This window comes from Enhydra lutris, unplaced genomic scaffold (assembly GCF_002288905.1).
Source record: "Enhydra lutris kenyoni isolate GAN:26980312 unplaced genomic scaffold, ASM228890v2 scaffoldscaffold46, whole genome shotgun sequence".
NCBI lineage: Eukaryota > Metazoa > Chordata > Mammalia > Carnivora > Mustelidae > Enhydra > Enhydra lutris.
The window spans coordinates 3,615,088-3,641,113 of NW_019154130.1; the positions used below are offsets into that span (position 1 = coordinate 3,615,088).

Consider the following 26,026-nt stretch of genomic DNA (forward strand, 5'->3'; position numbering starts at 1 on the left):
GCTGAACAGTTTGTTTACACCAAATATTGTACATCATCTCGATGGCTGTCCAGTACTAATTTTAAGGGTACTATGTTAGATCCTGCCAAAATATATATGTATAATTCTATTCACTATTCACAAGTGAGGAGCAAAAGTCCAATTATTCAGATGACAAAACTTTGCAGAATGGAGATATATATATATATATATGTATATATGTGTATACATAATTGTGTGTGTATATATGTATATATGTATATATGTGTCTATATAATTGTGTGTGTATATATGTATATATATGTATACACACACACATATATATGTATACACACACACACACACACACACACACACACACACACACACACACATATATATATATACTTTTTTTTTTTAAGTTGGGGAAGGGAGATGACATCTTAGGGCCTTAGAAAGTCCTAACATGAGCCGACTTTTGGGTTAAGTCAGACAATTCAAACCCCATCACGGAGGGGTGATCAGCTGTCAGTCAGGTAGAGCAGCTTAAAAAGCAGCAAGAGGCGTAGAAATGAAGGGTCTTGGGACTGCCACCGGGACAGGCTGCATTCACTGTGTTTTCGGTGCCGCACTGGCTATGTGACCTTATTCCTCACCGTTCCCTAAGGCTGCACGCCAGAGACAGACCTAGCAGCCGACTAGGTTTGCATCTTCCCCACTGAGCCAGCCCTCAGGGCTGTGCCAAGTCCTAGTATAATCCCCCCAGACACTGACCCTGACCCTGTACGTTTGCCCTTGGCTCCCAGGAAGGGACATTCAAGTCTGGTCACCTGCCACCACCACAGTCATCAAGCACAGACCCCCCTCTCCGCTTCCTGACCCTGCACTTGACGGGCTTCGGGGGGCCTTTCACAGCACGCGGTGCCCATTGGCTTTAGGGAACTGTGTGACAAACCGTCTTTCAATGGTATTCGCCTCCCTTGCCAGTCACCCCGTCACCTTCATCAATAAAGATCCCGGCACGATCGATGCACAAGACCAGCTTCCGAAAAATTCTATGGCTTCACTTTTTTACCAGAAGTGATATGGGGTATCGCTGAAACAGCCCCAAGCCCCCGGAAGGCAGATGACCCCACTCCTGATCGCTATGGGGAATGTATGGATGGAAGGCTGGAGTGCCGCAGAAACACCTTGTCTAGCATGCTGAGGAAGAGATCATTGTCAACACCGACTCCAGAGCTGCCGCACAAATCCAGCCAGTTAGAGAGAGCTGGTCCTTTCTCTTTTCTGTTCTTGGTGTGTGTCGGGACACTGAGGCACTGGGAAATAAACACTGATGAACTTTAAGAGATCTAGAAAACGGAGTCGTCATGACCACCCATTCACAGTAGTTCTCATCGGGATTGGTTACGTCACATGGAAGGAAGTGTGTACTAATATATTCTACGCCCTGGGAGACATAAAAAAAGGGTTTCGCTTCCAGGTATGAGCTATGGTACAAAAATACATTTTTTTTCCATGTACAAAAGAGAGGGAAAAGAAAGAGATGGGGGGCTCTGGGAATAGCCAAGTACCCTAACAAGCTTCCATGAAAGGGAAAAAAAAAATCCCAAACTATCTGGAGGTACGAACGTGCCCGAACAAAAGAGCAAACGTGGGCATCAAAGAGCAAGAGTTGTCCATCAAAGAGCAAGAGTTATCCAGATCTAATAACCACGATTCCTACCAGAATTTCAAATTGACCTTCTGCCCTAAAGTGATACACCTGTTTAACTCTAGGTTCTTTCATTGAAGATAAAGCCATCTTTCATCTGAGTGCGTCAGACTCTAAGACCGGCCTCAGTCTTGGCTCACTGGGTCAAAGGGGTACATTTTCCCCGCAGCAATTTCTAGTCTCAATGAACCGGGGCCCAGAGGCGCGAGGCTCCCAGCATTTGCTGGAGGTCCCAACGGCGTTCCTGCCTAGATCACAGATTAGCACAGTGTCCTTCCGGCTTCGCGTGGGAAGGGGGCAGGGGGAACGGAGTGGAGGTTCTATCCAGACCTGGGATAGTGGGGGACTTTAAAGCTTTGTGCACCGAATGCCAATTCTCCCCTGGCCAACGTCGGCAAAGCCAATGTTTTACCCAGTACCTAAGCACGCCCAGTATGCAGAAGCCAAATGCACAAAAGGAAGGAGAGCAAGGACAGCCTTCCTGGAGTTACTTTTTAGACACCGTGCTGATAGATTTGTCTGGAAGTATCGGAATGGCAAAACTGAAACTCCTCCAATCCAAAAAAACCACAGGCTCCAGATGCCCACGGATGAAGGCTTGCCTGAGCACAACCCGGAGAGGGACAGGTGTGCGTTCCAGGAAATGAACTGAATGCAGCTGAGCTTGGGTCCTGTTATGTGCACCTTAGAAAGAGAAGTTCCACCAACACCCTCAAAAATAGCTGCTTTTGTTTTCTAGAGATTTGCAACCCCCAATAAAACATCCCGGGAATTCCGCACAAGAGTTGGCGCACAGCTGGGTTTTCTCCAGAATGCTCTGTGGACCGTGGGGTCGTGGTTCTGCCCAATCTGAGAGGGGTCTCTGCAAATCTGCGTGCAGGGGCTCCAGGAGGGGCCCCCTGGGGCACAGAGCTGGGCAGGGAAGGATCGTGGAGGGAGTTGCCACCCTTGGCAGCCTTCAGAACTGCCTTCTGGCAAAGCTGGAGTCTCCCTTCCTCACTGTGTGTTCCCCGGTGCTTAGCAACAGGACCGGGGGGTTGGGGGGGGTGCGAGACTGGGGCACTTCCCTGCACCCCTGACCCAGCCTCGCAAGGCACCCCAGCAAGACCCCCCACCACTGTCTGCCCAGTATGCTCCTCTCTGTCCCGGGGCACCACCTAAGGCAAGGGCATCACAGACTTCAGACAGAAAGCACCTGATGCGCGGATGATAAAAATTTTAGGAAAAATAATTCGGATCTTCTCCAAGGTGTGTTTCTTGCCGCTAATTGCTCCTGAGAACACCTTAGAAGCAGCCATCGACTTGGAAATGCTCTCAGCTGCTACGATTTGCTCTTCTTTCATGGTCCCGAGTCCACCAAAACTACAGGGGAAAAAACAACAACCCTTGAGGCCATACCTTCCCCTAGAGGTCCAGCAGGCGGACAGCGACATGAGGGCGTCACTCAGACTCCTGACGCAGGGAGCTGTGGCGCTCACTCACATGGCTCTCAGCATCAAACCCCAAAGACACTTCTTTGCCTGGTCCTTGAATTTTCCTCTACAAAACGTGGAGGTTAAAATACATCAAAGTTCAGAAGGAAACAAAACAAAGCAAAACAACTAAAAAACAGATTTTCCACAAAGAATAATCTTTTCTTTTAGAAATAGAGTTGACAGGGGCCTGGCCGGGGCCACTAGGACCCAAAAGATGTTTCGTTTCGTCCTGGACCCCGACTGCCCACACCCAGAACAGACACCATCCATCCGCTAAGTCGCCATCAACCGAAAATGACATCCGATGAAGCCCAGGGTTTTGGAGCGCGAGAATCATGCACACAGACCCCCCCGCCCCGACCAACCCCCGTGCTGGGAAACCCAATTCCAGTGTTGGAGCTTCTCGTCGAAAGTGTCCAATTAGCATATCCTACCCCTCAGTGTAAAGTCTGATTCAACTTGACTCGATCCGCCTTTATTAAAAAACCTTACAAAAGATGTACTGAAGTGCTTGAAAAAATTAACTTTATGCTCTATGCACAGATAAACTCTTCCTGTACAGCTAATACGGTTATATCCTTTGTTTAAAAAATATTCTTTCCCCCCCTCCCCCACTAATGACACTTCGTGGGTAGTTCCACACAAACGATCCCACCATCCCTCGGGGAACGTGTCCTCGGGGTCAACACGTGGCCGGAAAGACCCTCACGGAGCGCCACCCGCCGTGCTCAGGAGTGTTTATTGAAATTGCTTGGGGTTGGGTGCTCTCTTCTTCCTTCTCCGCTTCTGTTTTCTGAGAGAGGGCGCTGGCGTGAGGGGACCCGGCCGGCTGGCTGATTGTCACTTGCCGTTGGCGCGGTCCAGACTCTCCAGAACCTTGTTGAGGCGGATGTTGAGCAGTCTGACCTGGTTCTCCAGGTGCTCCAGCTTCTCCTCCACGCTGGGGCCGCTGGGCCCGCTGCGCCAGTAGAAGCCCATGGGCCCGGTCATGAAGTAGATGGCCACCACGAAGCAGAGGGGCAGTATGGCGTTCTCCGGCTCCCCCTCGTACTTGTGCAGCACGTACACGCAGGACATGGAGAACAGGATGACCCGTGCCACCCAGAAGAAGCGGCCGAACACCACATGCAGGAGGCTGAAGGTCAAGCCCAGGGTCAGCGACAGGAACCAGTAGGCCAGCAGGACGACGCCCACCAGCAGGAGGGCTCGGGCCGGGCTGTTGGCCACCGAGGCCGGGCTGAAGTACTGGGACAGGTTCGACACTGTGGGACAGAGAAGAGGGACAGTGGTCCGGTCACAAGGAGCCAGGGCTTTCTCTCCAAGCGGGGTTTGTTTGGGCAGCTTGGCTCCCTTGCTGGGTGTGTATGACAAGAGGTCCCTGAAGTCGGCTGCCTCATGATCTTTCCTGCTAAGCCCTGGGAGAAGACCACCGGCCATAACCTGAGTTTAAAACGCCCTTTCGTGGCAGGGCGGAGCTTACACACTGTTCTTGGATTTCCTCCCTTCCTGTCCTTCAAAGTCACCAATGGCCAGTTTTAGGCTGGTTATGGGGCTGCCTAGGATGAAGGCCTTTCCGGCCTCCCTTATAGCTACAAAACTGAGCTTTGGTCAAGGAGATGTTTTGGGGTGGCCTCAAGGGGTTTTTCCTAAAAGTAGCAGGAATGTGCCCTTTACCTCCTTTTCTTCTGCCTGCTGGAATGTGGATGCGATGGCGGGAGTGGGAGCAGCTGTCTTGGGCCATGAAGTAAGGGAAGTAGCCTATTGGGGAGCAATAAGATGGAAGGAGCCTCGGTCCTGAGGACAACGTGCTGCAAAGCCACCTACCTGCCTAACCACCTACCTGTGAACTTTCACATAGAAAATAAGCTTCCATCTTGTTAAAGCTGCTGGTATTTTAGATCTCTTACTCACAGCCAAACCTAATCATACGTGACGTTCCATCTTAAATATGGAGTGAAATGGAGGAGATGTATCTTCTGTGTGCCCGACTTAAGAAAATTTTCAAACAGAAAAGTTACAAGGATAGTAAGATAAATACTCCTATTGACACCACTAGGTTAAACAGTGGTTAACGTTTTACCATATTTTGTTTCATCACATACTTTTTTTTTTTTTTTTTTTTTTTACCAAGCCATTTGAAAGAGGCAAAAGATCGGGTCGCCTGGGTGGCTCAGTTGGTTGAGCGGCTGCCTTCAGCTCAGGTCATGATTCCAGCGTCCTGGGATCGAGTCCCACATCGGGCTCCTTGCTCGGCGGGGAACCTGCTTCTCCCTCTGCCTCTGCCTGCCTCTCAGCCTACTTGTGATCTCTCTCTCTCTCTCTGACAAATAAATAAATAAAATCTTTAAAAAAAAAAAAAGAAAGAGGCAAAAGATCATACTTCAGCATGCATATTTTTTCCGGTTTTATTAAAATATAACTGAAATAAAGCGCCACAGAAGCTCAAGCTGTAAAGCATGACTCATTACATATATTGGGAAATTATTACAATAAACGTAATTAACATTCATCACCTAATATAGATACAAAAAAAATTTTTTTTTCTTTTCTTGTCCTGAGAACTCTTAGGATCTACTACTGTCTTAATAACTTTCAAATACACCATATAGAAGAGTTAACTATAATCACCATGTTGTACATTACCTCCCTGTAGTTATTTATCTTATAATTAGAAATTTGTACCTTTTGACCATCTTATTCCAATTCTCCCACCCATTATCTCCTACCTCTGACCACAAATCTAATCTCTTTTCCTATGAGGCTTTTTTTCTTTTTTTTAAGATTCTGCATATAAGTGAGATCATACAATATCTGTCTTTGTCTGACTTACTTCATTTAGCAAAATGCCCTGTTCCGTCCATGTTGTGGCAAATGGCAGGATCTCCTTCCCTTTGATGGCTGAGTGATATTCCATTGTATATTCCATTGATATTCCATTGTATACAAGGCCCACTTCTCTACCCATTCATCTGTCGATGGACACTTAGGTGGATTCTGCGTCTTGGCCTTCGTAGACAACGTGGCCATGAACATGGCGATGCACACGTGTCTGTGACATAGTGTTTTCCTTTGCTTTGGGTATATTCCTAGGAGCGGGATTGCTGGATGATACAGTAACTCTGATTTTTAATTCTTTCAGGAACTTCCATACTGTTTCCCATAGTGACTGCCCCAATTGAGAATCCCACCAACAGCGCACAAGGAAGGGCTCCCTGTTGCACACGTCCTCGCCAGCATTTGTAATCTTGTCTTTGGGACAGGAGTCATTCCAGTAGGTGTAAGATGATATCTCGTGTGCTTTTGTGAGCGAGAGTTTGCCTGGTTTCCAAAGTGCTCTGGCTGCTCCCTCACCAGTCCATGGCCACGCCTGGCCCAGAACAATGGGGAGGAGCAGCGCCCTCTCGTGTGCTTTTGATTTGCACTTCCCTCATTAGCGATGCTGAGCGCCTTTTTATATAAGCATTGGACGTTTGTATGTCTTCCTTGGAAAAATGTCTGTTTGGGTCCTTTGTTCATATTTTAATCAGACTGTGGGTTTCTTACTCTTCAGTTGTAGGAGTTCTTCATACATTTTGGACATTAACCCCGTAACAGATATACAGTTTGCAAATAGTTTTTCCCCACTCCGTAGGTACTTTCCATTTTGTAGATTGTTTCTTCTGCCGTGCAGAAGTTTCTCAGTTTGATGTGGTCTCACTTGTTTATTTTTGCTTTGGGTGTCAAATTTAAAAAAACAAAACAAAACGCCAAAAACCATTGCCAAGACCAAGGTCAAAAAGCTTACCACCTGTTTTCTTCTAGGAGTTTTATGGTTTCCAGTTTTACATTTAAGTCTGTAATACATTTTGAGTTCATTTTTGTGAGGGGCATAATATAGGGGTCTGGTTTCGTTCTATTACACGTGAATATCCAGTTTTCTGAGCATTGTCTATTAAAGACACTGTCTTTTCTCCACTGAGTATTCTTCGATCCCTTGTCAAATACTGGTTGACCATAGATCCCTGATTTATTTCTGTGTTCTCAGTTCTCTTCCATTGGTCTGTATGTCTGTTTTAACCCCAGAATTAAACTATTTTGATCATTCCTGCTTTAAAATACAACTTGAAATTAGGAAGTACCACTTAGATCTTTTTTCTCATGATTCCTTTGGCCAGTCAGGGTCTTTTGTGGTTCCATATAAATTTTAGGATTTTTTTCTACATTGGTTAAAGAAAAGCCATTGAGGGGCGCCTGGGTGGCTCAGTGGGTTAAAGCCTCTGCCTTCGGCTCAGGTCATGATCCCAGGGTCCTGGGATCGAGGTCCTCATCGGGCTCTCTGCTCAGCAGGGAGCCTGCTTCTCCCTCTCTTTCTGATTGCCTCTCTGCCTACTTGTGATCTCTCTGTCAAATAAATAAATAAAAGCTTAAAAACAAATAAAAAAGAATTTCATTGGGGGCACCTGGGTGGCTCAGTCAGTTAAGCGTCTGACTCTTGATCTAAGCTCAGGTCTTGATCTCAGGGCTTAAGTTCAAGCCTCGCACTGGGCACTACACTGGGCATGGAGCCTACTCAAAAAAATAAAATAAAAAAGAACTTCATTATGATCTTGTACTTAGATATACCTCATACCTTAAGGCTAATTTTTCTCTAAAAATTTTTTTTCTTATTAAATAGCCTTAATTTTTCAGAGGAGTTTTAGGTTTACAGAAAAATTAAGCAAAGGTAATAAATTCATTTTTAAACATTATTATTATTAATTTGTTTAAAAATAAGAGTGAGGGGTGCCTGGGTGGCTCAGCGGGTTAAAGCCTCTGCCTTCAGCTCAGGTCATGATCTCAGGGTCCTGGGATCGAGCCTTGCACAGGGCTCTCTGCTCAGCAGGGAGCCTGCTTCCTCCTATCTCTCTGCCTGCTTCTCTGCCTACTTGTGATCTCTGTCTGTCAAATAAATAAATAAAATCTTTTAAAAAATAAATAAATAAAAATAACAGTGAACCCATTTATAGGTTAATACAAATAATATATTTTTCATGAAAAATAACTGCTTTCCAAAACAAAGCCCCCAAACCCCCCGCAACCAAAACAGTGGAGTTGTTTTGTGTTTTTACAAATCTCTATAATATCCACTTTGAGAGGAGAGGGCTGGATCCTCAGATCTGGTTTTGAATCCTCAGAAATAGGATGCCAGCCACAAAGGTGGGCCACAGATGTAATTTACATATTTCTAGTGGCCACATTAAAAAGGGAAAAAAAGAAAAAGCTAAAAATTAACGTTGAGATACTTAGCCCAAGTTGTATTCGCTCTATTATCAACATGGAATCGATATAAAAAACTGTGGAAGCATGTCTCAAATGCATGACCTCACAGTTTCCCCTGACGGGCCTCAGGGAACCCCCTCCAGGGTTCCTCCGAGCATACTTTGAGAACCACCAGACTAAACTCACCATCTAAAGCCATACAGCATGTACTGTCAGGTTATCAAGGGACTAAGTGAGGTGACCAGTGGGTATAAGGGTTCCTGGGGGGAATCCCTGACTGGGGCCAAGAATGGTAACACAGTTCCCGCGACTCTAATAAAAACTGCACTTCTCTCCAGCAAGGCCAGTGAGGAGCAACCTCGCCCCGCCCTGCGGAGGCCCTAAAAATCCTAACTAGGACACGAGCAGCTCTGGATGTCCTGCCTGTATCCGCTTCCTGGGGCTGCCACAGTTAAGAACCACGGGATGAGTGGCTCAGACAATAGGATCAAATTCTCACACAGCATGGAGGCCACAAGGGTGAGGTCAGGGTGTCCGCAGGTGGCCCCTTCTGAAGCCACAAGGGCGACTCCGTCCCAGGCCTTACCCCAGCTTCTGGGGTGTGTGGGTGATCCCCGGCCTTCCTGACTCACACAATCATTCCCCGATCTCTGCCTTCATCTTCGTGGGGCCTCTGGGCCCAAGGTTCCCCCTCCTGTGAGGTTGTCGGCCATCCTGGGTCAGGGGCCCTCCCCGATCCAGGGTCCTAGGGAGAGCTGACTCTGTGTGCAGGCGGATGCAGGCGGCCCTCGGCGCAGGGGATCGGGACCGGGTGAGTCCCAGAAGGGTGTGATGATGTACTTTATGGAGCAGAGCCCCTCTGTAAGCCATAGAGTGTTTACGAGGCATTTGCCTGGGGCTAGGCACTATTCTAATGGTTCTGCACTAATTGTCATCTGGTCCTCACAACATGCTGACAATATGTAGCCTTTCCCACGTGGGGACTCCCACAGCTACAGCAGGGCAGGGCGGGGACCGCGACACAGGGACTCTGGTGCTTGGAGCCATCCACTCCTTGCGCTGTCCCAATGCGTGGTCACAGCACAGTGCAAGGGGGGGCGCGGGTTGTGGCTTCCAAGCCTTCAGAGAACGCAAACAACTTGACGAAGCCACGAGACTTAAATCCGTCCTTCCGACTCCTGGACAAGGGCTCCACTTCCCAGAACAGTGGCCTGAGCCACCAGATCTAGAGCAGGGCTAACGCCCCTGTGTCCTTTATGGTAGCCGCTGGCCACATGTGGCCACAGAGCACTTGAGATGTGGCAAGTCTGAACGGAGATGTGCCGTGTCAAACACAGGCTGCACTTCAACGGCGTAACAACTCCCAAAACGTAAGGCACCTCGTTAACAATTTTTCGTATTGATCACAAGTTGAGATGACGATATTTGGAATCTGCTGGGTCGGCTAAAACACCTTATTCAGTTCATGTCTTTCTACTTTTCTAATGCAGCAACTGGAACATGTAACTTCATCTGGCTCTCCGTTTCCACTGGGCAGCTCCGTTGGTCCTGGGAGGCTCTGGGACCCTGAAAACTTCTGGAGTCGGAAGTTAGAGGACTGTACCCGTGGAAACACTGTGCACCAGAATATCCAGCTTTGGGGTACAGCCTCCTGCCTTTTGCACATTCCCACTTCTAGGCCTAAGACGCAAATCCCAAAGGCCTTCGGATGTTTTGAAGCTGATGCCCCAGCTACAGGGAGGGGAGAACATGACAGGAAAGGGAGTGCTTTCATCTCTGGAACGGGCCAGCGGCCCTGGCCATGAACATGAGCCCGTGAGGACTCTGGGGAAGGATGCTGTTCTGATCGTCTCCCGTGTAATTGGGAGGCTGTCGCTACTCTAGCTTTTCCACTCCAAGCTGCGTGCAACTTTCTGCAATGAGGCTCGCTTCTCCAGGGCGCGCTGGTTGGGGATGGAACCTGGGCAGCGGTGAACATGGAGTCCAAGCACGATTGCACGCAGTTGCTCTATCCGTGCTGTGAGTTGACTCAGCCTGACTCCCAGGAGGAGTCCTCAGCAGCCCCAGGAGGCTGCAAGTGGCACAGCAGCCTCTCAAAGGGCCGTCCCGCTATGGCGGATCCTTTGCCCCAGTGGTGAGGTGCCCTGAGCTGGTCTGAGGCCTCTCCCAGGTTGAACTCGGTGATTCAAGGCTGGAGACGGGTTCCCAGGGGCTGAGGGGGGACGACAGCGGGTGTGAACCAGGCAGCCCTGCCTGCGGGGCCGGGTCTCCAGTTCATCAGGTGGGAGTGTCAAAGGCAACTGGGAGGGTTCCCGGAGACCCTGCACCCGGCAGGGTTTTACTGGTTTCCCACAACTGTTGTGACCAGACGCAGTGGCTTTAAGCAAGAGGAATGTACTGTCTTGCTGGCTGGGGGCCAGGATTCCGACATCAGGGTGTGGGTGGGGCGGGGCTCCTTGAGCACTCTACAGGGGGTCCCTCCTGCCTCTTCCAGCTCCTGAGGGGATCCAGGCGTCCTGGGCTTGTGGCCACATCTCTCTGGTCTCTGCCAAGGCTGTCTCTTCTCTGTGTTTCTCTCTCAGTCTCTGTGTCCAAATTTCCCTCCTCATATAAGGACACCAGACATTGCATATAGGATCCACGGTAATCTGCAAAGACTCTATCCCCCAATCAGCTCATGTTCACAGATATGGGGCTTCTGGGGCATTTCTGGGGGGACACATTGGTGTGAAATCACACCAGCAGCCAAGCAGGGGCCAACAGTCCTCCAGCTTTTATGAATCACGGGCTCCTATGCACCTGAGGCAGAGCAAGGCAGAGGGGATAGTCTGGAGGAGATGGGCAAAACCCCACTCAGAGAAGAAAGATTCCAGAAGGAGGTGGGCAATAAACACACACACACGCAGACACACACGCATGTGCACATGACATCATAGCTGACAAGTGATGGTGGTTGTGATAACAGACCGGGTCCCTGTACATGGGTTAGTCAGGATGGGCTTCTTGGAGGAGGTGTCATATACCTGAGAGTAGAGGATGGAAAAGACCCACCAGGCAAAGGGCTTTGGGACTGCTTCTGGCAGGGGACACCTAGAGGAACCAAAGCTGTGTCCAAGAACAGGATGGAGGCCAGGGGATGGGTAGAGAGGTTGGGCAGATCCTCGGAGCCGACTACCCTCGGTGGGAACCCTGTGTGGGATCCAAGTGCAACAGGAGACCCTGGGCAGTTTGAAGGTGAAGTACTTGACCTGACTAATGTTTTTTGTTTTTTTTTGTTTTTTTTTTAAGAAGTCACTCAATGCAGCAAAAGTAGTAATAAGAACAAAAACCACGCTGGCTGACCGGCTGAGAAGGAGCCACAGGGGCCGAGAGAGGACGCTGACTTAGGAGGTGTGCGGAATGGTTCCCACGGAAGGCCGGAGGCTGCTCTCTAGAGAAGTGTGCAGGGAGGACGGGCCCTTGGCTAGTGTTTGGGAACTTGGATTTTGGAGTGTGATATGGTGATTTATAGTACAAAGTATGCATATTTGGTCTTTGTCCGCATGCCCGGCACAGAGCTCCTAAAACCTTCGGAGTTTTCTAAGGAATGAGAGCAGTAAAGGTGTCTTGATAATTCGTAAGACGCCCCTTTGAGCCGTATTCCAATGCGGAGACTTTTGGAAAGACCCTAAGGACGGAGGCTGGGTGCTGGGAGAACCAACGGCAGGGAGAGGGCTGGGATTTCTGTCCCGTGCCCTGATATCCAGGGAGGGGAGAGCGGCTGGAGGTCAAACCAGTCAGCGCCAGCCAAGGATTTACTCAGTCACGCCTGTGTCACAGAGTCTCCATACAAACCTGACGGGACCGGGTCTGGGGAGGTTCTGGGCTGGGACGCTCGGAAAATGTTAAGGCTCCCTAGCCCTTCCCACAGACCTCGACTGCTCGTCTCTGCCGTCCGGCTGTTCCCGGGTTACATCCGTCTGTAACCAACTGGTCACCTAGTTAAGTAAATGGGTTTCTGGAGTTCTGTGAGCCGCTCTAGCTGATCAGTCAGACCCAGCCGGGGTCGTGTGGGAATGTTCTATCTACAGCTAGTCTGCCGGAAGGACAGGTGGGCTTGTGACCGGCATCTGGAAAGGAAGGGGCGTCCTGTGGGACGAGCCCTTGCCCTGTGGGTTCGCTCTGACACTATCTCCAGAAAGACAGGGTCAGAGTTCAGCTAAATATGCGGGACGCCTGGTCAGTGTCCATGGAGGACTGAGTCAACTGCTTGGTGGCGTGGGAAAAACACATGTACGGCGGAGGGCTCTCTCCATTCCCTTATAAGGGGGCCTCCCTGTGCCTGGACTGTCTGTACGAATCATGATTTATGCCGACCGCCTGCTCGCCTGCGGGGAGTCGAGTCTGGGTCCGTGCCAGGCAGAAGGTGCCTAAGTGACCAGCCCCTAAGAAACACCCCGTGCGCTGGGTCTCTAACAGGCTTCCGGCTACTCGACACGTGACAGCCGTCACCACAAACTGCTGCTGGAGGAACGAGAGCGAGCTGTCCCCCTTGCTGAGGGTGCTCTGTGTCCTTACACTATAAGAAGTCACAGCCAGGAGCATGACTACAGTGCTGAGTCCTGGGTCTTCCTAGTGGCTCACTGTGCCTGGGGCTGATCCTGGGGACCTCAACACAGGCTACTGGAGACTTCCTGGCAAGAGAGGTGGCAGCCCGGACTGGGGCCCATGACCTTGAATCCAATTCCAGAGGCAGCCTCCTGATTTCCTGGGGCAGAGCAGCAACTCCCCAGGCAGGCCAGTTTGGCCGGGTTCTGGGGGCCACACCCCGCTCCTTCTGAAAACTCTGCAAGCGACCCAAGCTTTGTATGAAATCCCTTTCTGCCTAAATAGCTATCGTAGTCTGTGATGTATTCCCACAGCCCAGGGGCCCTGCCTCTGGTCCCTGCGGCTTGCCTGGGCGCGGCCGAATCAGCAACACCCACTCGTACCTCACCCCAAACAGCATCCGTGCACCTCAGTCTGGATGGGCCATTTCTTTACACGACTATTCCAAGAAAAAATGTTCTCTTGTGTCCCCCTGCCTCCTCCAAGGGGTCCCCCATGCCACCCACTGCGGATACTGAGTCCACATCTTGAGAACCACTAGAAAAAAACAGCCTTAAATGAATGCCCCCCCCAGCCCCACTTACCATCAAGTCCAAGAACATCCAAGAGGTCTGTCCAAAAATTCCACAACGTTTCGACAAACATGTCCACCCCCAGCACGAACCGCTCGGTCAGCCTGGTCAGGAACTGCAGAAACAAGAGAACGGTCACTACACCGACTGGGACAACGCCCCCATCTCGTCCAGCCGGGCCCGGGGGTTGACCCGTCAATGGGAAAACGGAGTCGGCTGGCAGCCCGGGTGCTGTCGTGAGCTCGGTCGACTGGGAGCTGGGAGGTCCCCACGAAGTGGCTTTGCTCCACTCCTGATTTCTCCGAGAGCCCTCCTGCTCATGACAAGGTCAAGGACTCCGCTTCTCTCTGCCTGATTTCTCATTTTTTAAACAGTTCCACCCAGAGCATGGGTGTTGGGGACGAGGGACAAGGATGAAGACGATGGTGGTTCTCACACACGAGCTGTATCCCATCTCCCAGGTACGTGGACATGCTAGAGCCCCGTGCCCCACCCGTCTGTAAGAACCTGGCCTGTCGGAGGGCTTCGTGGGCTCTCCGGGTGATTCTGGAGGACTATGAACAGAGGAATCAGTCTTGTTCGACTAGTTTGGAGGAATAAGTAACACTCTGCACACATGGTATGAAACTCAGAGCTGCAAATGGGAATTCAGTGAAAGGCAAGTTTCCTATCTCCCTCCCTGACATGCAGACCACCGTCCAGAGGCACATGTTGTCACCACTCACTTCGGCGGCATCCTTTCGAGGAGCCCGGTCAGTGTCTTCCCACCAGCAACAGCAAATGGGCCCTGTTTTGCAGTTTTTCTCCTGTGACACTCTTGTCTTAGTGATTACTCAACCTCAGCCCGTACAGAGCTGCCTCATTCTCCATAAAGGGGTTTAAGCGATCCCCTCCCGCTGGACACCTCGGTTGTTCCAACCTGCGCTATTAGGGCAAATGGGAATGACGAGCGGAGCCTTGTACCTATAGGCGCTCTGACTCACGTGGGCAATGTCTTGGAGTGAACTGCCTATAGCATTTGGAACCAGACTTCATGGTTGGATCACTGCCCCAGGACACGGGGAAAAGGAACAGGATTGAATCAGCAGCCAGGAGAGAGGGGACTCAAATAACCTCCACCCCAGCTCTGTGGCTTGGCTGAGAGCACGTGCAGCTGGGAGTCTAGGTGCTGGGTTCAAATCCCAGGTCGGCCTCTTCCTGCTAGCTAGGTAGCTGTGTGTGTGTGTGTGTGTGTGTGTGTGTGTGTGTGTGTGAGTGAGTTACACAGATACCCACATACGATACTAAAAACACAGAACTCCTAAAAAAGGAGTTTTAATTATAAGACTCAGAGCAGAGCTCCAGCTGAGAGATACGTATGTACACTTGTACTGCCCCATCTGGTTTTCTGAGCAATAAGTGCCATATTCATGTGAAGTGCCTTGAGCACCTGCTAAATGGTCACGATTCCTACTGACATCCCATATTCTCATAGAGCATTGACCCCAACGTGTCCTGCAAGGAATCATCCTTTTATCCTTAGGTCATTGCCCTAACGGGGTTTGTACAGGTAGAGACGGTACAAATATGGCCATCAGCTGACAGGCGGATGAACAGAGCTGGTCTATCCAGACAACGGAGTATTATGGGGCCATAAAATGGAAGGAGGTACTGAGGCACACTTCCGCATCAGCCTTGAAAACAGGGTGCCCAGGGAATGAAGCCAGACACGAGAGACCGCAGAGCAAACGATTCTGTTTGTGTGAAATGTCCAGACAGGCAAAGCCATAGGGACAGAAAGTAGATGGGCAGTTGCCGGGGGGCTGTGATAGCTAAAAGGTACACAATCTCTTTTAGAAGTGGCAAAATGTCCTCCCATGGACTGTGATGACAAGTGCGCGACTCTATGAACAGACCAACGAGGACAGAACGGCACACTTTGGGGGATGAATTGTATGGTACTTGAATTATACCTCCATTAAGCTATTTTAAAATGGAAGGGTTAAAAAAAAAAAAAGAGCTGGGTTTAAAAAAAATAATAATAATAAAACAGGGCACCTGGCTGGCTCAGTCGGTGGAACATGTGACTCTTGATCTCAGGGTCCTGAGTTCAAGCCCCATATGGGGTGTGGAGTCTACTTAAAAAATGAAAATAAAAATAAAAAACAAAAAACACTTACACACACAAGTGGAAAGACTGTGAACACCAGAAGGAAGTGTACGTGCCACAGAAAAGAGGGCGATTGCCCCTCGCGGCAGTGGAGGGAGGTGGTGGGACACATTTGTACCCAGTTAGAAGGCCCATTGGTAACGGTCTTATAATTAAAACTCCTTTTTTAGGGGCACCTGGATGGCACAGTTAGTTAAGCATCCAACTCTTGACTCCAGCTCAGGTCATGATCTCAGGGCTCTGCGACTGAGCCCAGAGTTGGGCTCCATGCTCAGTGGGAACTCAGCTTGGGATTCTCTCTCTCCCTCTCCCTCAGTCCACTCCCCTTTCTTTCTAAAAAAAACAAAACAAAACAAAACAAACAAACAAAAACCTTCCTTTTAAAAAAAAGAGCTTTACTGGCATATGATTTACATATCACTAAGTTCATGTCTTCCAAGTGTCCAGTTGGGTGGTCTTTAGAAAAGTCACAAAGTCACGAAGTTATACAACCATCACCATGATCTAATTTTAGAACATGGTCATCGCCTCCAAAGAAAGCCTCCCCATCCCTCCACCCCAACCTAGGCACCTGTTAATCTGTCTCTACGGATTTGCCTTTCCTAGACTTTCCATACAAACGGAATTGTACGACACATGACCTCTCGCATCCACTTTCGTTCACTCATCACGACATTCCCCAGGTTGTACCAGGAATCAGGATTTCATTCCTTTTTATGGCCCCATAGCATTCCACTTTACAGGTATGCTCTGTTTTGCTCGTCCTGTTGCATATCGTACATGTTGGTCTGGAACTGGGTGGCAGTTTTTCACAATTTGTTCAAATGGAGGAAAAAGGAAGGGCCCTAGGCTTTCTAGAAGAAGGTATTGGGCCTTTGAGATGGTACCAGCTCCCCTGGAAAGGGTGTGAGGAAGGAGCTGTTTTGGAAGGAAGAGGCACCAGTGCTCACACCGCTGAAACTCTCTGTGCCTCAGTTTTGTCAGCTGTCAAATGGGGCCAAGACAGGATTGGACACCTTAACCTGGAAAGGCCTTTGCACGGGGCTAGCACACACCAGGTACCCAGGGGTTGGAACACCTAAGGATGCTCCTGTCACAGCGCCTAGCCATGTGGGTCTCTGGGAGGTGCCTGGAGACCTGCCATCCTTGGGAAAACCTCATGCCCACGCAGGACTGGCATCGCTCAGAAGGAAGAACCAGTCCGTCCTGAAAACTGGCCGGGGCAGGAGAGGTGGAAATCAGGGAAGGGCCTACCCTAGGCCTTTTAACCACACACTGGCAAACTTGCTCTCTGCCCTGTGGGCACATTGTGGGCACACAGGACACTTTGGCCCACTTCACGTGGCAAAGACACAGGAGCTCTGGGGGTGGGGTGGGGATGAATTGTGTTCTCCCCGAATTCCTACCTTGAAGCCCCAATCCCCAGAACCTTAGGATGTGACTGGAGTGAACAACAGGGTCTTCAGAGAGGTAAGTAAAGTAAAATCAGGTCACTAGGGTGGGCCCTCACCCAATGAGACCTGGATCCTTATAAGAAGAGGCTATTAGGACACAGACACGCACAAAGGGAGGGCCCCGTGACAACACGCGTGCACAGCAAGGAGAGGGGCCTCGGAAGAAACACCCCTGCCTACACCGTGGTCTCAGATTTCTAGTAAATTCCTGTTGTTGGAGCTGCACAGTGTGGCCCTGTCCGGGCAGCCCCGAGCCACTGCTACAGGGGTCACGTTGCAGCTCGGAGCCCGGGGTGGGGCACCTGCCGGTTGCGGACGCAGACTCGCCCCGGGACAGAAGCCACGGAAGCTGTGGGGGACACAAGAAGCAGTAACAGAGGGAAGAGCCGTTCAAATGACAGCAGCTTGAATCAGGCTAAGAGCCTGTGCCCTCGACGTGTCTTCTGCCTCAAACCCACACAAGAAGAACGTCAGACCCATCGAAGCTGACGGGTGTCCTACAGGGTCCCTGATCCGGGTTCCAGCAAGCTGCCCAGGGGCGCCGCCGAGGAGAGGCAGAGAGCGTGCCCCAGATTGAGGACAGCTCGAGCCAGTGTGCTGTTCTGGATGGGATCCTCGGACACAAAGGGACGTTGGGTAAAAACCAAGGATATCGAAAGAAAGCATGGACTCTGAGCTACTTATAATCTAGCCATCCTGGTTCGATGACGTAACAAATGCGTTATGAGAATGTAGGACGTTCACAACAGGGGGATCTGCCCGCAGGCTGTGAGGGGATTCTGTGCCATCCTTTCAATTTTTCTATAAATCTAAAACTGTTCCTAAAAAATAAAGATATATCCATTTTTAAAGATTTTTTTTTAAAAGTCATATCTACGCCCACGGTAGGGCTCGAACTCACAACTCAGAGGTCGAGTCCTATGACCCACCAACCCAGCCAGCCACGTGCCCCTTAAAGATATTTTTTTTTAAAGGGAGACCTAACAGACACATCGGTTAAATGCAGGGTCAACTCTGTTTGGATCCCAATGCAAAGGAAGCAATTTGGTTGGGAGACCTTTCAAGTTAGACGGGAAAACTGGAAAATCGACTAGGGTCAGTCACTACGGTATACTGCCATGAACCGTGTGTTTTGTGGTCATGTTTTTTGTTTTTTTGTTAAAGATACAGACCAAAGTATTCTCAGGTTAACTAAAATGACTTGGATTGGGTTTAAAATACTATTGCAGGTTAAAGGCCACTTTTGGTAAGGGGATAACTATAGCAGAAATGGCAGAAGGTTGATAGGCAGAAGCCGTGGGTGTTGGGTGCGGGGTTCATTACAAGATCCCTTCTCCTTTGGTGAGGGTTGCACAACGTTCAGGATGAAAAGTTAGAAGAAGGAAGACTCAGGTGAACAGACGGGAGGCCCGTGGCTGTCCCCGTGGGAGGGACAAATGACTCAAGCCGGGATTTCATTATCCCTCTTCTTGTACCGGGGAGGCCTGGACACCCACCCCCCGGACGGCATCCAGCATCCAATTGTACCCCTGGCGCCCCGCCCAGCCCGTCACCCTCTGCTCATGCAAAGTGGCTCCAGGGGAAGTCAGCAAAGGCGTCTTGATGAGCAAGTCAGAGCAGGAGGGAAGTTTCTACCCTTTCGAGTTGGCCTGAGCATGTGCAGAACACACTGACTGCAAAGACTGCATGAACGGAAAACACTGGGACACACGCAGCGGTCACAAACGGGTCACAAAGGGGAAAGGCACCTCCAAGGCAGGTGCGCAGACCCCTTCAGTGGAATCCTTGCCATTTATGCGGTGATACCCTCATCTAACTACCAGGGAACCGTCAGACAACATACCCTGCTGGACATTTCGAGAAACGACTGGTCTGGGGGGCGCCTGGCTGGCTCAGGCAGCAAAGCGTGCGACTCTTGATCTCGGGGTTGTGAGTTCGAGCCCCATGTTGGGGGTAGAGACTACTTAAAAATAAAATCTTTAGGGCGCTTGGGTGGTTCAGTCATTGGTTATCTGCCCTCACCTCAGGTCATGATCTCAGGGTCGTGGGATCGAGCCCCACATCGGGCTCCCTGCCCAGCAGGAGGCCTGCTTCTCCCTCTCCCACTCCCCCTGCTTGTGTTCCCTCTCTCACTGTGTCTTTCTCTGTCAAATAAATAAATAAAATCTTAAATAAAATAAAATCTTTTTTTTTAAAGATTTTATTTTTTTATTTATTTGACAGAGAGAGATCACAAGCAGGCAGAGAGGCAGGCAGAGAGAGAGGAGGAAGCAGGCTCCCCGCTGAGCAGAGAGCCCGATGCAGGGCTCGATCCCAGGACCCCGAGATCACGACCTGAGCCGAAGGCAGCGGCTCAACCCACTGAGCCACCCAGGCGCCCCTTAAATAAAATAAAATCTTAAAAAAAAAAAAGAAAGAAAAGAAAGAAAGAAAAGAGTGGTCTCTTAAGACCACGGTGAGATAGCATTTCAGCCTCACTCTGAGGGCTCTAATCAGAAAGACAGTGACAAGTGTTTGCAAGAATGTAGAGAAATAGGGATCTCATACGCTGCTGGTGGGAATCCAAAAGGGTGCATCTGTACTGCGGTTCCTTGAAATGTCAGTTACCACGGGACTCAGCAATTCCATGCCTACGTGTACACCCGAAATGTTGGAAACACATGTTCCCATAAAAACCTGTACATGGGGGGGGTACCTGGGTGGCTCCGTTGGTTCGGCGCCTGCCTGGGGCTCAGATCATGCTCCCAGGGTCCTGGGATCAAGCCTCGCGTCGGGCCCCCTGCTTCTCCCTCCTCCTCTGCCTGTTGCTCCCCTGCCTGGGAGCTCTATCTCTCTTAAAAAACAAAAACAAAAACAAAAAAACCCAAAAAACTTGTACGTGAATGTTTGCAGTAGCATTAATCACAGTAGCCAAAAAGTGGAAACAACCCGATATCCATTATCTGATGGATAAATAAAAAGTCATAAGAAGGGATGAGGTTCGGACGTAGGCCACACGGTGGATCCGTCCTAAAGGCAGCCAGGGACACTGTGTGATTCCCTTTGTACGAAACGTCCAGAATAGGCAAGTCTACGGAACCAGCACACAGATGACGGGTTGTGTAAGGATGGGGGAAGGGGAATGATGGCCAAAGGGTGCAAGGTTTCCTTCTGGGGTAAAGAGGATGTTCTGAAATCGATTGAGGTGATGGCCATACAGCTCTCCGAATATACTCAAAACCACTGAAATTTCCACGACCGAAGTCTATGGTGCCTGAATTATAGCTCCATAGAGCTGTTACCAAAACAAGGTGGCGAGGGGCACCTGGGTGGCTCAGTGGGTTAAGCCTCTGCCTTCGGCTCAGGTCATGATCTCAGGGTCCTGGGATTGAGTCCTGCATTGGGCTCTCTGCTCAGCAGGGAGCCTGCTTCCTCCTCTCTCTCTTGCCTGCCTCTTTGCCTACTTGTGATCTCTCTCCGTCAAATAAATAAATAAAATCTTTAAAAAGAAAACAAAAAACAAGGGGGTGGGGAAAGGCAATTGGTCTGTGCAATTCAAAAATGGCCGTGTCAGAAAAGCTCTCCAAACCCACCCCCAAAAATGGAGGGAACTCTGACAAGCTAAAAGACACTAAGATGACTTAAAAACCAAATGCAGTGAGCAATGCCTGATTACGCATTAGATTTTTTTTGGAAAGCTATAAAGGAAATGTGCCTATAGACAGCATATGACGAGTGTTTTTTGTACTAAATGTAAGGTTTTTTCCTGGGGCGGGGGGGAGTTGGACCATGGTTCCGTGGTTCCGTAGGAGAAAGTGTCATGACGTCTGCAACTCACTTTCAAATGTTTCTGCAAAGAAAAAACCATGCCTGTGCATGTGCATGGGGGCGTGTATGCGTGCGTGTGTGTGTGCATGTGTGTGTGTGTGTGTGTGGTGTGCCAAGGAAAAGAGAAAAACAAGTTTGGGGGATATGTGAACCACCCCTTGGCCAGGTGAGGGATTTCCAGCCATTCCTTGTTCTTTCAAATGCTCTGTCCTTCAAAATTTTTCAAAGTAGCGAGTTAGAGGAAACATTTTGATTGTGGTGATGTTTTCAGGGACACACGTCAAAATCTGTCAACTCGTCCACTTTCAGCCCCTCTACCCCACTTTAAACAGGTGCGGTCTCTTGGAGTGTAATGTCAGTAAAGCAGTTCCATGGGGTGGGAAAAAAAGACTGGAAAGTGTCAGGGTTATTTTGCTCAAAATACTTTCTTGCAAACACCTAACAAAGCAAAAACCTCTTAAAAAAACAAAAACAGAAGACCAACAGCTCAATAGAAAAATGACAAAGAAAACAAAAGGCAGTTTCCAGAATAGAAAAGGCCAATGGATTTTGAATCAGTGAAGAGACCATCATCTCAAACATAATAAAACCAGAAATTTAATGACACACTTTGCTGGAGAAGGTTTGGAAGCCTGCCTTCATATGTTTGGTAGGAGTGGAAACTTGTCATTCTTTGGAAAACAATCTAGCAGTCTCTCTCGGTGTTAAAAGTGTGTATGTGGCATTGGGGCGGCTTAGTCAGTTAGGAGTCTGCCGTCAGCTCAGGTCATGATCCTGGAGTCCCGAGATCGAGCCCCACATCGGGCTCCCTGCTCAGTGGGGAGTCTATTTCTCCCTTTCCCCCTGCTCGTGGCTCTCTATTTCAAATAAATAAATAAAATATTATTTTTTAAAAAGCGTGTATGGAATTAGAACTGTGTGTAAAGACAAAAGACAAAAACTATGTTGCCAAAGGCAGGAGAATGGTTGTCTTGGGCTGGAGGGGCACAGAGAGCCTGGGACAACCCATTTCTAGACCCGTGTGCTCGTGACATGGATATCTTCAGGGTACAAGGATTCACTATGCTTCATACTTCTCATGCAGGAAAGTACACCAACTAGGATTCAATTTAAAAATTTGTAAATGCACAGACCCTTGGAGTCTGCTGTCTAACGGTCTGTAGGTGAATTTGTCTATGTGCACACACAGCAATCTTCATAGGGAGACCGTCACTGCAGCGAGTCATGCAGGGGCAAAAGACGGGACGCTAACAAAATATTGACTATCGGGTGGGTTAAATAGGGTACATTCTGAATAATAGTTTGCTTTTGGCAGCCCTCCAAAAAGAAGGAATCAAAGCTTTATGTACCAATAGGATGTGGTCTCCAAAATTTATTAATTAAAAAAAGAAGAGGAAGGAAGAGGAGGGAAAAGAAGGAGAAGAGAGTGGGACAGCATGTATAATGAAAAACAGAAAACGCATGAAGAGGCAGGATCTATCCGTATTCAGAATATCCGTACTGCTCTGGGAAGCAGAATGGAGATAGGGTCAGAGGTGGCAAGCTGATTTCTTTTTTTTAACTTTGAACTATTTGAAATGGCATTCCATGCAACTGTGACCTTATTAAAAAGAAAAAAAAAACTATAAATGTTAAGCTTCTTAAAAAAAAAAAAACTAACTAAAAAGCAAAGGAATAAGAAAAAAACACCAGCTCTCAGCTTACCATTCAGATGTGCCCACCACGTGGGTCCAGCTGTAATTTTTCCCTGTGCTCCCCAAGATCCACACCCCAATGCACCCAACCTGTGAACCGTGCCTCGTCAACCTTGTCCCACCCCTTTCCTTCCATGCCAACCCATCTTCCCAGACCCATCTCATGCCCCTCCCTCCACATCCTGCCCAATGTCTCCTGGCAAGGTACTTGACCCCTTTCTCCTGGCTCCCACAAGGCCTTTCTTGCATCACTGTTGAGCCTGTTTTGTTGACCCTAACCCTAGGTCCTGCATGATGTGGCTGTCTCCCTCTGTCCCTTGCTCAGTCTGTCACAGCCCTACAACCAGCCCTCCCTTGTCCTTATACACCAAACCCATTCCCACCGCAGGGCCTTTGCTCATGCTGCTCCCTTTGCCTGGCGTGCTCTCTCCCTCTACCTCCTTCTCATTCAGCTTACTTCCCTGGCCACTCTATTCCACTTAACTTCCAGTTCTACAGAGGTTACAAGTGTGGGCACTCCCCGTCCTCTCCCACTGATTAGCTGGACTGGGGGCAAGAGAGTCAACCTTTCCATGCCTTTGCGGTCCTCATCTGTAAAACAGGGAAGACCATAACAGAGCCTCTCTCTTAGAGCAGGGCAGATCCATCCTAAGCTTGAACAAAGATTCTTCTTCAATATGATTACATCCTCTTCCCTTATTTCTGAAACAGCACTTACCACTCTGAAATAATCTTGTTTTATGGATCAGACTTATCTATTGCCTGTCCCCTGAAAGGTCCGCAGGAGGGGCCATTATGTCTGGCTCATACTGTAGGTGCTTAAGAAATTTTAAACAATTGTTGTAAGAGACACATAGCATAAAATGAACCATTTTAAAGTGTACAATTCAGGGGCATTTAGTACACTCACAACAGTGTGCAACCACAATCTCTACCTAGCTCTAGAACATTTTCATTGCCCCAGAAAGAAACCCCCTATCGATTAAGCGCTCACTCCCTATCCCACCTGCCCCCCTTTAGGAAACATTTTATCTACTTTCGGTCTCTACGGATTTGCCTGTTCTGGATACTTCACACAAATGGAACCTTACAACACGAGGCCTTTGGTGTCTGGCTTCTTTCCTTTGTTTTTCAAGTTTCATCCAAGTGCTTTATTCCTTTTTATGGCTGGATAGTATTCCCTGCCTGCACTGACCACGGTGTGTCCATTATCAGCTGATAAACATTTGGGCTGTTTCCACTTTTTGGCTGATGTGCAAAGCACTGCTATGAACATTCACAGACAAGTTGCTTAATAAAAAAATGAGTTGATCGTCCTCCTACTGGATGAACCCACTTCCTATAAATATCTTCTATCATTCACTAAATGGTTATTCAGTACTTCGTATGGCCTTGCTCATTGCACTCAACCCTTGAGTTCATCTCCTCTGCACAAATGAGACGGAGAGGTCAAACAACTGGCCCGAGATCACAGAGCTAGGGATTCCGACCCACGTCTGTGGGACAGCGAGGCCTGTCGCTCCAAACCAGAACATCACGGGTTTATTTTAGACACGGCCTAGATTAGAATACGGGGTGTGTCTTTAAACACCCTCAAACTTCACAACCCACCAAGCCGGTCTGGCTCCAATTAGTAACCCCAGACATGCTGAAAACTACAGTTGCCAGCAGACCCAGTTTTTGTTTAATTAAGAATAACAAAACAGTCTCCCCCAAGCCTGGCCAGTCTGAGCTACACGCGACAGGAAATGTCAGGTCAGCCTCATTTTAGAGGCTGCTCTGATGGGGGGGAACCAGAAAGGGGCATGAGGCAGGAAGACCTGGGAAGGAAGGTACCAGTGCTGACTCTGGGCCCAGTCTGCCCGGGTTGAATTCCCGGCTCGGCCACTCGGTTTGCCTTGAAGACACGCATGTCATCACTCTGTGCCTCAGTTTCCCTACCTACAAAATGAACATATTAACAGTACCCACTCACAGCGTTGTTCTAAGAATGGAGTTACTCTATCTGCAAAAGCACTCAGCACATTTCAAGCAAATAACAAATTTGTATCATCCCTATTGAAGGCACAAACCCTGTTTTACCCCAGAAAGAATTCTGACCTTGAGAGTCCCAGGTTCTTTGCCAGAATAGACCTGTGTTATTGATCGCAACCCAGAAGTGAGGCCCTGAAATATCATTTTGTATTTCATGCCCATCGAACTTAGATTCTCACCTAGGACCACCTCCTGAAACGTAACTTGCCTGTGCTCCCACCAGCACAAGACAAACTTTCAAAATTTTGGCTCCAAAACAAAAGATCTTTGCCTTCGAATCATTCAAGCACAACGGCACCTTGCTCACACCCTTTATGCCCAGGCAGACAGGCTGGGAATCTTTTTGCTCTGAGGTGTTGGGTCATGCCTCCCACAAGGCGATCTTCTCCGCCACAGAACCCATGACCTCCACAAGGAGTGTCTGCACACCCACGGGAGAGGGCCGGCAGTCAGAAGTCACCGTTTTCCTACTAAACTAATCTTTTCATTTCACCCAATACGAATATCCAGCCAATCTGATCTGGGTTTTAATTTTTTTTTTTTCCCCCTGCATGTCAAGCACCAGAGAATTTTTTTTCATCCCGAAAGTCCTTCCAGCAGGACTAAAGCAATGTGGATTTGCACCTCGGCCAGAATGTAGCAGGTACGGATTTAGCCATTACTCTGGGCTGGGAAGACCACCAACGATTCATAATCCCCACCTCATAACGAAGGGGATATTATGATTAGCCCCTTTGAAGGATAAAGAAACTGAAGCTCAAAGACATGAAGCCACTTCTGCCAGGCCAGCCGGCAGGTAAGCACTAGAGCCAGAACTTGAGTTCCCAAACCCCAGGGCTAGCCTAGAGTAAAGAAGTTAACAGGAGGAACAGCAAGGGCTGCGCTCAGGGAACCACATTACCACATGCAACTGTCCCTCATTCACTTCCCCTTTCTCCGGGCACTTGCCCCAAATGAAGCCGTCCCACAAGGCTCCAGAGGGCAGAGCAGGGCATGGGGAGAAGTTCCCGCGCTCCTCCTGGGAGCTCAACACACAGGAGAGCTGCAGGTTGCTGAAAGTTCCAGAGTAAAAAAACGCTCCAAATCAAGGGGCGGCAGAAGTAGGAGCTCAGGAGGGTTACTGGGCCAGGTTGCCGAAGCGACATAGTAGACTGTTCTACTCCCCTTTCTTTCCCTGCGAAGTTGAGAGAAAGAAAGAAAGAAAGAAAGAGGAAGGAAGGAAGGAAGATGAAGGAAGGAAGGAAGGAAAAGAGAGAAAGGAAGGTTGGAGGAAGGAAGGAAGGAGAAAGAAAGAAAGAAAGAAAGAAAGAAAGAAAGAAAGAAAGAAAGAAAGAAAGAAAGAAA

At 49.1% G+C, this 26,026-nt stretch overlaps 1 protein-coding gene across 1 annotated transcript in view; it reads right to left on the reverse strand.

Moving 5' to 3' along the window:
* Window positions 1–344: 344 nt before the first annotated feature.
* Window positions 345–26,026, reverse strand: part of LOC111156439 (BRI3 binding protein) — a 26,569-nt gene continuing 887 nt past the window's right edge. Inside the window, exons 2-3 of the mRNA XM_022517348.1 lie at window positions 13,557–13,659; window positions 345–4,409 (exon numbers count right to left, since the gene is read on the reverse strand). Of these exons, the coding sequence (XP_022373056.1) occupies window positions 3,988–4,409; window positions 13,557–13,659 (525 nt within the window). The 3' untranslated portion in view covers window positions 345–3,987. The remainder of the gene's footprint in view (window positions 4,410–13,556; window positions 13,660–26,026) is intronic.